General features: G+C 48.2%; 1 protein-coding gene across 1 annotated transcript in view; it reads left to right on the top strand.

Moving 5' to 3' along the window:
- Positions 1-12404, top strand: part of LOC142710473 (oocyte zinc finger protein XlCOF29-like) — a 238217-nt gene extending 225813 nt beyond the window's left edge. Inside the window, exons 2-3 of the mRNA XM_075848564.1 lie at positions 11542-11696; positions 12180-12404. Of these exons, the coding sequence (XP_075704679.1) occupies positions 11619-11696; positions 12180-12404 (303 nt within the window). The 5' untranslated portion in view covers positions 11542-11618. The remainder of the gene's footprint in view (positions 1-11541; positions 11697-12179) is intronic.
- Positions 12405-13011: the final 607 nt, after the last annotated feature.

Genomic DNA, 13011 nt, shown 5'->3' with positions numbered 1-13011 from the left:
AATTAAATCTGGTAAAGAATAGTGCCCACCGAGCTTGTCTAGGATTAAGCCTCCGGGCCGATTCTAGGAAAACCAGATTCTTGTGATCCGTAAGGACCGTTACCTGGTGTCTGGCCCCCTCCAGGAAGTGCCGCCACTCCTCAAAAGCCCATTTAATGGCTAGAAGTTCGCGGTTGCCAATATCATAGTTACTCTCCGTGGGCGAAAACTTCCTAGAGAAGTAAGCACAGGGGCGGAGATGGGTGAGGGAGCTGGTACCCTGGGACAAGACGGCCCCCACTCCCACCTCGGAAGCGTCAACCTCCACAATAAATGGCTCCTCTTGGTTGGGCTGAATCAGCACGGGGGCCGAGATAAAGCACTTCTTGAGGGTCTCAAAGGCCTGGACGGCCTCAGGGGGCCAATGGAGGACATCAGCACCCTTGCGGGTAAGGTCCGTAAGAGGCTTAGCGACGACCGAGAAGTTGGCAATAAATCTCCTGTAATAGTTGGCGAACCCTAAAAAACACTGTAACGCCTTAAGGGAGGCAGGTTGGACCCATTCCGCCACAGCCTGAACCTTGGCAGGGTCCATGCGGAATTCATGAGGAGTGAGGATTTGCCCTAAAAATGGTATCTCCTGTACCCCAAAGACACATTTTTCAGTCTTAGCAAACAGATTATTCTCCCGAAGGACCTGGAGCACCTTCCTGACATGCTCCACGTGGGAGGACCAGTCCTTGGAAAACACCAGTATGTCATCAAGGTACACAACAAGAAAATTACCCAGGTACTCTCTCAGGATTTCATTAATAAAATTCTGGAAGACAGCAGGGGCATTACACAACCCAAAGGGCATGACCAGGTATTCGAAATGACCCTCGGGTGTGTTGAACGCAGTTTTCCACTCATCCCCCTCTTTGATGCGGATAAGGTTATATGCCCCCCGTAGATCGAACTTAGAAAACCATTGGGCTCCCTGAACCTGATTAAAAAGATCCGGAATCAAAGGAAGTGGGTACTGGTTCCTTACGGTGACCTTATTCAGGTTACGATAATCAATGCACGGCCTAAGACCACCATCCTTCTTCCCCACGAAGAAGAAGCCAGCACCTACAGGAGAAGTCGAGGGGCGAATGAAACCCTTGGCCAGGCATTCTTGGATATATTCCCTCATAGCTTTACGTTCAGGACATGAAAGATTAAATATCCTCCCCTTAGGAAGCTTGGCACCAGGCACCAAATCGATAGCGCAATCGTAATCTCTATGGGGGGGCAACACCTCGGAGGCCTCCTTAGAAAACACATCGGCGAAGTCCTGAACAAACTCAGGAAGCGTGTTTACCTCCTCCCGGGGAGAAATAGAGTTAACAGAAAGACATGACATAAGACATTCATTACCCCATTTGGTGAGATCCCCAGTATTCCAATCAAACGTGGGATTATGCAACTGCAACCAGGGAAGGCCTAAAACCAGATCAGACGATAATCCCTGCATCACCAGTACAGAGCACTGCTCCAAATGCATGGAGCCAACAAGGAGTTCAAAAACAGGAGTATGCTGAGTAAAATAACCATTAGCAAGGGGAGTTGAGTCGATTCCTACTACAGGGATAGGATAAGGTAAATCAATACAAGGCATCTTTAGAGACATAGCAAATTCCGCAGACATGATATTAGCAGATGACCCTGAATCCACGAAAGCACTGCCCGTGGCAGCCCGGCCAGCAAACGAGACCTGAAAGGGAAGCAAAATTTTATTGCGTTTCACATTAACGGGAAATACCTGTGCGCCCAAGTGACCTCCCCGATGATCACTTAGGCGCGGAAGTTTTCCGGCTTCTTATTCTTGCGCCTGGGACAGGTGTTCAGTAGATGCTTGTCGTCCCCACAGTAGAAGCAGAGACCATTCATTCTGCGAAACTCCCTACGTTGTCGAGGGGACATGGAGGCCCCGAGTTGCATAGGTACCTCCGAGTCCTCCGTGGAGGGGCGAGGAGACGGGACCTCGGGGGGGATCGCAGAAAAGTCAGAGGGGAGCACACTGAAGCGTTCTAGCTGACGTTCCCTGAGACGTCGGTCAAGTCGTACTGCTAGGGCCATAACCTGGTCAAGGGAGTCAGACGAGGGGTAGCTAACCAGCAGATCCTTCAGGGCGTCAGATAATCCTAACCTAAACTGGCACCTTAGGGCCGGATCGTTCCACTGAGAAGCTACGCACCACTTCCTAAAATCAGAACAGTATTCCTCAACCGGTCTCCTACCCTGACGTAAGGTCACCAGCTGACTCTCGGCTAAGGCAGTCCTGTCAGTCTCGTCGTAAATGAGTCCGAGGGCAGAGAAAAAACGATCAACAGAGGAAAGTTCAGGGGCGTCAGGAGCCAAGGAGAAGGCCCACTCTTGGGGCCCTTCCTGGAGTCGGGATATGATGATACCCACCCGCTGGTTCTCGGAACCTGAGGAGTGGGGCTTTAGGCGGAAATACAGTCTGCAACTCTCCCGGAAGGAGAGAAACGTCTTACGGTCCCCTGAGAACCGGTCAGGTAACTTGAGGTCGGGTTCTAGAGGTGAGGTGAGGGGTACTACTAAAGCAGCGTCACCCTGATTGACCCTTTGGGCCAGGGCCTGGACCTGTAGGGAGAGGCCCTGCATCTGCTGGGCCAGGGTCTCAAGGGGGTCCATGATAGCGTCAGCGTAGGACAAATGGTAGACTAGGTAAGGGCTTGTAATTATGTAATGGCCGGAAGGAGGTGAAGGGAAAGTGAGCCCTAATCTACCCACCGCCCTGTCCCTGCCTACTTGCAACGACTCGCCCTAGGCGACGAGGTACAACTGGGCGGCGGTCCCTACGCTGTCTAAGTGCACAGGAAAACAAACAGGGAACATGCAAGGGAAGGGGCAGTAGCCACGGAACGCCACGAGGAAACGGAGCGGCGAACGGACAGTCAGGACCAGGACGAAGTGAGTACACCCAAGCGGGCAAGGAGACACAAGCAAGCCAGGGGCAAAGCAAAGCAGGTCAAGCAGAACTGCAGCAAGGCAGAAGCACGGCAGAAGCAGGCTGGAGCAAGCAGCAGTGGGGCCAGGAATCCAAAAGAATTACAAGCACTGAGGGAGAGAACAGGGCAGGTAATAAAGGACAGGGGGCGGAGCTAACTCCGACAGACCAGGCCGCGATAGGCTCTCCCACTCCTGAGCCTGCCACCCTGGTTGGTGGGAGATGGTGTCAGTCGAACAGGTCTGGCCTCAGGTGTGGATTGATTAATCCCAGGAGTATACCTAGATGAAGTACCTGGCAGATCCCTAACAACAGGTCTAGAAGGAGGAGCACAGAGTAATATAAAAGGCAGAGGACGGGTTTAGAAGGAGGAGCACAGATTAATGTAGACGTAGAGGACAGGTCTAGAAGGAGGAGCACATAGTAATGTAGAAGGTAGAGGACAGGTCTAGAAGGAGGAGCACAGAGTAATGTAGAAGGTAGAGGACAGGTCTAGAAGGAGGAGCACAGTGTAATTTAGAAGCAGAGGACAGGTCTAGAAGGAGCACAGAGTAATGTAGAAGCAGAGAACAGGACTAGAAGGAGGAGCACAGAGTAATGTTGAAGCAGAGGACAGGTCTAAAAGGAGGAGCACAAAGTAATGTAGAAGGTAGACACAGGTCTAGAAGGAGGAGCACGGGTTAATGTAGAAGCAGAGGACAGGTCTAGAAGGAGAAGCACAGAGTAATGTAGAAGCAGAGGACAGGTCTAGAAGGAGGAGCACAGAGTAATGTAGAAGCAGAGGACAGGTCTAGATGGAGGAGCATAAAGTAATGTAGAAAGCGGAGGACAGGTCTAGAAGGAGGAGCACAGAGTAATGTAAAAGCAGAGGACTGGTCTAGAAGGAGGAGCACAGAGTAATGTAAAAGCAGAGGACTGGTCTAGAAGGAGGAGCACATAGTAATGTAGAAGCAGAGGACAGGTCTAGAGGGAGGAGCACAGAGTAATGTAGAAGCAAAGGACAGGTCTAAAAGGAGAAGAACATGGTAATGTAGAAGCGGAGGACAAGTCTAGAAGGAGGAGCACAGAGTAATGTAGAAGCAGAGGACAGGTCTAGAAGGAGGAGCACAGAGTAATGTAGAAGCAGAGGACAGGTCTAGAAGGAGGAGCACAGAGTAATGTAGAAGCAGAGGACAGGTCTAGAAGGAGGAGCACAGAGTAATGTAGAAGTAGAGGACATGTCTAGAAGGAGGAGCACAGAGTAATGTAAAAGCAGAGGACAGGTCTAGAAGGAGGAGCACAGAGTGATGTAGAAGCAGAGGACAGGTCTAGAAGGAGGAGCACAGAGTAATGTAGAAGCAAAGGACAGGTCTAGAAGGAGCAGCATAGAGTAATGTAGAAGCAGAGGACAGGTCTAGAAGGAGGAGCACAGAGTAATATAGAAGCAGAGGACAGCTCTAGAAGGAGGAGCACATAGTAATGTAGAAGCAGAGGACAGGTCTAGAGGGAGGAGCACAGAGTAATGTAGAAGCAAATGACAGGTCTAGAAGGAGAAGAACATAATAATGTAGAAGCAGAGGACAGGTCTAGAAAGAAGAGCACAGAGTAATGTAGAAGCAGAGGACAGGTCTAGAAGGAGGAGCACAGACTAATGTAGAAGCAGAGGACAGGTCTAGATGGAGGAGCATAAAGTAATGTAGAAGCAGAGGACAGGTCTAGAGGGAGGAGCACAGAGTAATGTAGAAGCAAATGACAGGTCTAGAAGGAGAAGAACATAATAATGTAGAAGCAGAGGACAGGTTTAGAAAGAAGAGCACAGAGTAATGTAGAAGCAGAGGACAGGTCTAGAAGGAGGAGCACAGAGTAATGTAGAAGCAGAGGACAGATCTAGAAGGAGCAGCACAGAGTAATGTAGAAGGCAGAGGACAGGTCTAGAAGGAGTAGCATAGAGTAATGTAGAAGCAGGGGACAGGTCTAGAAGGAGGAGCACAGAGTAATTTAGAAGCAAAGGACAGGTCTAGAAGGAGGAGCACAGAATAATGTAGAAGCAAGAGGACAGGTCTAGACGAAGGAGCACAGAGTAATGTAGAAGCAGAGGACAGGTCTAGAAGGAGGAGCACAGAGTAATGTAGAAGCAGAGGACAGGTCTAGAGGGAGGAGCACAGAGTAATGTAGAAGCAGAGGACAGGTCTAGAAGGAGCACAGAGTAATATAAAAGGCAGAGGACGGGTCTAGAAGGAGGAGCACAGAGTAATGTAGAAGGTAGAGGACAGGTCTAGAAGGAGGAGCACAGAGTAATGTAGAAGAAGAGGACAGGTTTAGAAGGAGGAGCACAGTAATTTAGAAGCATAGGACAGGTCTAGAAGGAGGAGCACAGAGTATGTAGAAGCATGGGACAGGTCTAGAAGGAGGAGCACAGATTAATATAGAAGCAGAGGACAGGTCTCGAAGGAGGAGCACAGAGTAATGTAGAAACAGAGGACAGGTCTAGAAAGAGGAGCACAAAGTAATGTAGGAGGCAGAGGACCGGTCTAGAAGGTGGTGTACAATTCTAGAAGGAAGAGCACAGAGTAATATAGAAGCAGGGGACAGGTCTAGAAGGAGCAGCGTAGAGTAATGTAGAAGGCAGCGGACAGGTCTAGAAGGAGGAGCACAGAATAATGTGGAAGCAGAGGACAGGTCTAGAAGGAGGAGCACAGAGTAATATAAAAGGCAGAGGACGGGTTTAGAAGGAGGAGCACAGATTAATGTAGACGTAGAGGACAGGTCTAGAAGGAGGAGCACATAGTAATGTAGAAGGTAGAGGACAGGTCTAGAAGGAGGAGCACAGAGTAATGTAGAAGGTAGAGGACAGGTCTAGAAGGAGGAGCACAGTGTAATTTAGAAGCAGAGGACAGGTCTAGAAGGAGCACAGAGTAATGTAGAAGCAGAGGACAGGTCTAGAAGGAGGAGCACAGAGTAATGTTGAAGCAGAGGACAATTCTAAAAGGAGGAGCACAGAGTAATGTAGAAGGTAGACACAGGTCTAGAAGGAGGAGCACGGGGTAATGTAGAAGCAGAGGACAGGTCTAGAAGGAGAAGCACAGAGTAATGTAGAAGCAGAGGACAGGTCTAGAAGGAGGAGCACAGAGTAATGTAGAAGTAGAGGACAGGTCTAGATGGAGGAGCATAAAGTAATGTAGAAAGCGGAGGACAGGTCTAGAAGGAGGAGCACAGAGTAATATAGAAGGTAGAGGACTGGTTTAGAAGGAGGAGCACAGCGTAATGTAGAAGCAGAGGACAGGTCTAGAAGGAGGAGAACAGAGTAATGTAAAAGCAGAGGACTGGTCTAGAAGGAGGAGCACATAGTAATGTAGAAGCAGAGGACAGGTCTAGAGGGAGGAGCACAGAGTAATGTAGAAGCAAAGGACAGGTCTAAAAGGAGAAGAACATGGTAATGTAGAAGCGGAGGACAAGTCTAGAAGGAGGAGCACAGAGTAATGTATAAGCAGAGGACCGGTCTAGAAGGAGGAGCACAAAGTAATGTAGAAGCAGAGGACAGGTCTAGAAGGAGGAGCACAGAGTAATGTAGAAGCAGAGGACAGGTCTAGAAGGAGGAGCACAGAGTAATGTAGAAGCAGAGGACAGGTCTAGAAGGAGCACAGAGTAATGTTGAAGCAGAGGACAGGTCTAGAAGGAGGAGCACAGAGTAATGTTGAAGCAGAAGACGGGACTAGGAGGAGCACAGAGTAATGTAGAAGCAGAGGACAGGTCTAGAAGGAGGAGAACAGAGTAATGTAGAAGCAGAGGACAGGTCTAAAAGGAGGAGCACAGAGTAATGTAGAAGCAAAGGACATGTCTAGAAGGAGCAGCATAGAGTAATGTAGAAGCAGAGGACAGGTCTAGAAGGAGGAGCACAGAGTAATGTAGAAGCAGAGGACAGCTCTAGAAGGAGGAACACATAGTAATGTAGAAGCAGAGGACAGGTCTAGCGGGAGGAGCATAGAGTAATGTAGAAGCAGGGGACAGGTCTAGAAGGAGGAGCACAGAGTAATTTAGAAGCAAAGGACAGGTCTAGAAGGAGGAGCACAGAATTATGTAGAAGCAAGAGGACAGGTCTAGACGAAGGAGCACAGAGTAATGTAGAAGCAGAGGACAGGTCTAGAAGGAGGAGCACAGAGTAATGTATAAGGCAATGGACATGTCTAGAAGGAGGAGCACAGAGTAATGTTGAAGCAGAGGACGGGACTAGAAGGAGGAGCAAAGAGTAATGTAGAAGCAGAGGACAGGTCTAGAAGTAGGAGCACAGAGTAATGTAGAAGGTAGACACAGGTCTAGAAGGAGGAGCACGGGGTAATGTAGAAGCAGAGGACAGGTCTAGAAGAAGGAGCACATAGTAATGTAGAAGCAGAGAACAGGTCTAGAAGGAGGATCACAGAGTAATGTAGAAGCAGGGGACAGGTCTAGAAGGAGCAGCATAGAGTAATGTAGAAGCAGAGGACAGGTCTAGAAGGAGGATCACAGAGTAATGTAGAAGCATAGGACAGGTCTAGAGGGAGGAGCACAGAGTAATGTAGAAGCAGAGGACAGGTCTAGAAGGAGGAGCACAGAGTAATGTAGAAGTAGAGGACAGGTCTAGGAGGAGAAGCACAGAGTAATGTAGAAGCAGAGGACAGGTCTAGAAGGAGAAGCAGAGAGTAATGTAGAAGCAGAGGACGGGTCTAGAAGGAGGAGCACAGAGTAATGTAGAAGTAGAGGACAGGTCTAGAAAAAGGAGCACAGAGTAAAGTAGAAGCAGAGGACAGGTCTAGAAGGAGGAGCATAGAGTAATATAGAAAGTGGAGGACAGGTCTAGAAGGAGGAGCACAGAGTAATTTAGAAGCAGAGGACAGGTCTAGAAGGAGGATCACAGAGTAATGTAGAAGCAGAGAACAGGTCTAGAAGGAGGATCACAGAGTAGTGTAGAAGAAGAGGACAGGACTAGAAGGAGGATCACAGAGTAATGTAGAAGCATAGGACAGGTCTAGAGGGAGGAGCACAGAGTAATGTAGAAGCAGAGGACAGGTCTAGAAGGAGGAGCACAGAGTAACGTAGAAGCAGGGGACAGGTCTAGAAGGAGCAGCATAGAGTAATGTAGAAGGCAGAGGACAGGTCTAGAAGGAGGAGCACATAGTAATTTAGAAGCAGAGGACAGGTCTAGAAGGAGGAGCACAGAGTTATGTAGACGCAGAGGACAGGTCTAGAAGGAGGAGCACAGAGATATGTAGAAGTAGGGGACAGGTGTAGGAGGAGGAGCACAGAGTAATGTAGAAGCAGAGGACAGGTCTAGAAGGAGGAGCACAGAGTAATGTAGAAGCAGGGGACAGGTCTAGAAGGAGGAGCACAGATTAATATAGAAGCAGAGGACAAGTCTAGAAGGAGGAGCACAGAGTAATGTAGAAGCAGAGGACATGTCTAGAAAGAGGAGCACAAAGTAATGTAGGAGGCAGAGGAACGGTCTAGAAGGTGGTGTACAATTCTAGAAGGAAGAGCACAGAGTAATGTAGAAGCAGGGGACAGGTCTAGAAGGAGGAGCACAGAATAATGTAGAAGCAGAGGACAGGTCTAGAAGGAGGAGCACAGAGTAATGTAGAAGCAGAGGACAGGTCTAGAGGGAGGAGCACAGAGTAATGTATAAGGCAATGGACCTGTCTAGAAGGAGGAGCACAGAGTAATGTTGAAGCAGAGGACGGGACTAGAAGGAGGAACACAGAGTAATGTTGAAGCAGAGGACGGGACTAGAAGGAGGAGCACAGAGTAATGTAGAAGCAGAGGACAGGTCTAGAAGGAGGTGTACAGAGTAATGTAGAACGTAGACAGAGGTCTGGAAGGAGGAGCACGGGGTAATGTAGAAGCAGAGGACAGGTCTAGAAGAAGGAGCACAAAGTAGAGTAATGTAGAAGCAGAGAACAGGTCTAGAAAGAGGATCACAGAGTAATGTAGAAGCAGGGGACAGGTCTAGAAGGAGCAGCATAGAGTAATGTAGAAGCAGAGGACAGGTCTAGAAGGAGGATCACAGAGTAATGTAGAAGCAGAGGACAGGTCTAGAGGGAGGAGCACAGAGTAATGTAGAAGCAGAGGACAGGTCTAGAAGGAGGAGCACAGAGTAATGTAGAAGCAGAGGACAGATCTAGGAGGAGAAGCACAGAGTAATGTAGAAGCAGAGGACAGGTCTAGAAGGAGAAGCAGAGAGTAATGTAGAAGCAGAGGACGGGTCTAAAAGGAGGAGCACAGAGTAATGTAGAAGTAGAGGACAGGTCTAGAAGGAGGAGCACAGAGTAATGTAGAAGCAGAGGACAGGTCTAAAAGGAGGAGCATAGAGTAATATAGAAGGTGGAGGACAGGTCTAGAAGGAGCACAGAGTAATGTAGAAGCAGAGGACAGGTCTAGAAGGAGGAGCACAGAGTAATGTAGAAGCAGAGGACAGGTCTAGAAGGAGGAGCACAGAGTAATGTAGAAGCAGAGAACATGTCTAGAAGGAGGATAACAGAGTAATGTAGAAGAAGAGGACAGTACTAGAAGGAGGATCATAGAGTAATGTAGAAGCATAGGACAGGTCTAGAGGGAGGAGCACAGAGTAATGTAGAAGCAGAGGACAGGTCTAGAAGGAGGAGCATAGAGTAATGTAGAAGCAGAGGCAGGTCTAGAAGGAGGAGCATAGGGTAATGTAGAAGGTAGAGGACAGGTCTAGAAGGAGGAGCACAGAGTAATGTAGAAGCAGAGGACTGGGCGGCCGTGGCCTCCTGCGCGTGTACACTGGGTGGCTGATTTCCATGAACCGTGGTAAAACAATCTAGAAGGAATAGGTCATTACTGTAATAAAAAACAAAATTTAGATGTCTCTGAAGGTCCAGGATCTCTGATGTAGAAGCAGAGGACAGGTCTAGAAGGAGGAGCACAGAGTAATGTAGAAGCAGGGGACAGGTCTAGAAGGAGGAGCACAGATTAATATAGAAGCAGAGGACAAGTCTAGAAGGAGGAGCACAGAGTAATGTAGAAGCAGAGGACATGTCTAGAAAGAGGAGCACAAAGTAATGTAGGAGGCAGAGGAACGGTCTAGAAGGTGGTGTACAATTCTAGAAGGAAGAGCACAGAGTAATGTAGAAGCAGGGGACAGGTCTAGAAGGAGGAGCACAGAGTAATGTAGAAGCAGAGGACAGGTCTAGAAGGAGGAGCACAGAGTAATGTAGAAGCAGAGGACAGGTCTAGAGGGAGGAGCACAGAGTAATGTATAAGGCAATGGACATGTCTAGAAGGAGGAGCACAGAGTAATGTTGAAGCAGAGGACGGGACTAGAAGGAGGAGCACAGAGTAATGTTGAAGCAGAGGACGGGACTAGAAGGAGGAGCACAGAGTAATGTAGAAGCAGAGGACAGGTCTAGAAGGAGGTGTACAGAGTAATGTAGAACGTAGACACAGGTCTGGAAGGAGGAGCACGGGGTAATGTAGAAGCAGAGGACAGGTCTAGAAGAAGGAGCACAAAGTAGAGTAATGTAGAAGCAGAGAACAGGTCTAGAAGGAGGTGTACAGAGTAATGTAGAACGTAGACACAGGTCTGGAAGGAGGATCACAGAGTAATGTAGAAGCAGGGGACAGGTCTAGAAGGAGCAGCATAGAGTAATGTAGAAGCAGAGGACAGGTCTAGAAGGAGGATCACAGAGTAATGTAGAAGCAGAGGACAGGTCTAGAGGGAGGAGCACAGAGTAATGTAGAAGCAGAGGACAGGTCTAGAAGGAGGAGCACAGAGTAATGTAGAAGCAGAGGACAGGTCTAGAAGGAGGTGTACAGAGTAATGTAGAACGTAGACACAGGTCTGGAAGGAGGATCACAGAGTAATGTAGAAGCAGGGGACAGGTCTAGAAGGAGCAGCATAGAGTAATGTAGAAGCAGAGGACAGGTCTAGAAGGAGGATCACAGAGTAATGTAGAAGCAGAGGACAGGTCTAGAGGGAGGAGCACAGAGTAATGTAGAAGCAGAGGACAGGTCTAGAAGGAGGAGCACAGAGTAATGTAGAAGCAGAGGACAGGTCTAGAAGGAGGAGCACAGAGTAATGTAGAAGCAGAGGACAGGTCTAGAGGGAGGAGCACAGAGTAATGTATAAGGCAATGGACAGGTCTAGAAGGAGGAGCACAGAGTAATGTAGAAGCAGAGGACAGGTACTGTAATAAAAAACAAAATTTAGATGTCTCTGAAGGTCCAGGATCTCTGAGGTAACTTCTATTATCTGTAAAGACTTATTTTAGGGGGGTATTAAGTCACATTGACCACCAGTCTGTTCCGTTGGCAGCAAATGACATAGCAGGAGGACCTGAACAGATTCTGTCTCTCTATTCACTTGTGTAGGAGTTACAGAAACCACCTAACAAGGCCACCCAGAGGTGGAGCCGCATCTACCAGACATTTCTGGCATATCCTGGGGAGAAATGTCAGTGTTGGGAATACCCCTTTATTCCATGTGGTGACGGCTCTGAGAAGATGTTTCTCTCAATGATGAATAAGTGAGGTTCTGTATGTTACACATGATGATGTCCCCTGTATGATTTCCATCTTCTCTTTTCTCCATAAAGACGTCTGCAGTACTAGATCCTCCAGTTTTCTCATCTTCTCCTCCACAACGCTCCTTCTCCTGAATGACCCACCAAGGATGGACAAGGACAGGAATGAGATGAGCAGAAGAATATTAGACTTCACCGTGGAGATCATCTACCTGTTGAGCGGAGAGGTAAACTTTTCTACATTATAGAACAAGTCCCACATAGGGAAGGGACAATACATAATAGGAAGTAATAGGAAGAATCCAGTGTCCTGTATAACAGTGTCCAGACCTTCCAAGTGACGTCAAGAAGCCACCAGCAGAAAAGCTGAAGATCAGCCACCAATATGGTCAGTTATGTGTCATGTCACCAATGCAGCAATAGTAATGGTGTAGAGCAATGACAAGGAACCAGGAGGAACAGGATGACCTGTATATAGAAACATAGAAGATGACGGCAGGAGGAGAGCACATGGTCCATCTAGTCCCCCCAATATTATTTCCTTTTTAGTTTTGGCCTCGTTCTATTTCCTCAATGTCTTTTTGTAGGTGAGGTCTCCAGTATTACAGATGTAGGGTCACTATAGCTCTATACAGTGGGTTCACAATCTCCCTCTCTACTGAGAGGGGAATACTGTGTTCAGTTCTCTAAGTGTCTCTCTCCATACACAGGAGTACACAATAGTGAAGAAGACATCAGGTGACTGTACGACTCCCATCATCCATGAGTCAGGAGGATGGAGCAGTAGTCAGAGCCCCATCACAGAGCCTCCCCCTCACTCCCGGATACATGAGAAGAAGATCTTAGAACTGATCTACAAGATGACTGAGCTGCTGACTGGAGAGGTGACACTGCTGGCAAATTCTACAGTAACAGCACTGGAGGTGTCTGGGTGATGACTGTATCATTGTGTGTGTCAGGTTCCTATAAGGTGTGAGGACGTCGCTGTCTATTTCTCCATGGATGAGTGGGAGTATCTAGAAGGTCACAAGGATCTGTACGAGGAGGTCATGATGGAGGACTACCGGCCGCACACATCACAAGGTGAGAAGATATAGATATACAGTATATTGGCCATTGCTGGGGGCACAGGCTGGACTGGCGGCCATGTTGAAGTCCTAATATCGTCATGTACAGTACATATACATGTGTGTACAATGACATGTAATGTAGGAGTTCCACAATTTCGTCTCTTTTCACATCACGTTAGATCCTTATGTTTCCTGTATTTGTCCAATAAATCCAGAGCACTCCATTCACCAGACAGATTATGTCCTTTGGTACAAATGAAGCCCAGAGCAGTACACTGTACGAGCGCAGTAAAGCGAGGTGTACCGTCCTCGGCTTCATGTGTGTAATGTTCATGCTCTCATTCCCACCGGACTCCTCTCCTGGACTCCTCTCAGTAACTTGTAAGTTCTTTCGCTGAAACAGAGGGTTTTGACGTGGGCAGGTTTGGAACTCTAAACTCCAGCTACATAATGGCATGCTGGGGGTTCAGTG

The sequence above is a fragment of the Rhinoderma darwinii genome, chromosome 1 (assembly GCF_050947455.1).
Source record: "Rhinoderma darwinii isolate aRhiDar2 chromosome 1, aRhiDar2.hap1, whole genome shotgun sequence".
NCBI classification, from domain to species: Eukaryota; Metazoa; Chordata; class Amphibia; order Anura; family Rhinodermatidae; genus Rhinoderma; species Rhinoderma darwinii.
The sequence above is the reverse complement of the archived record's forward strand: the minus strand, read 5'-3'. Positions and strand labels throughout refer to the sequence as shown.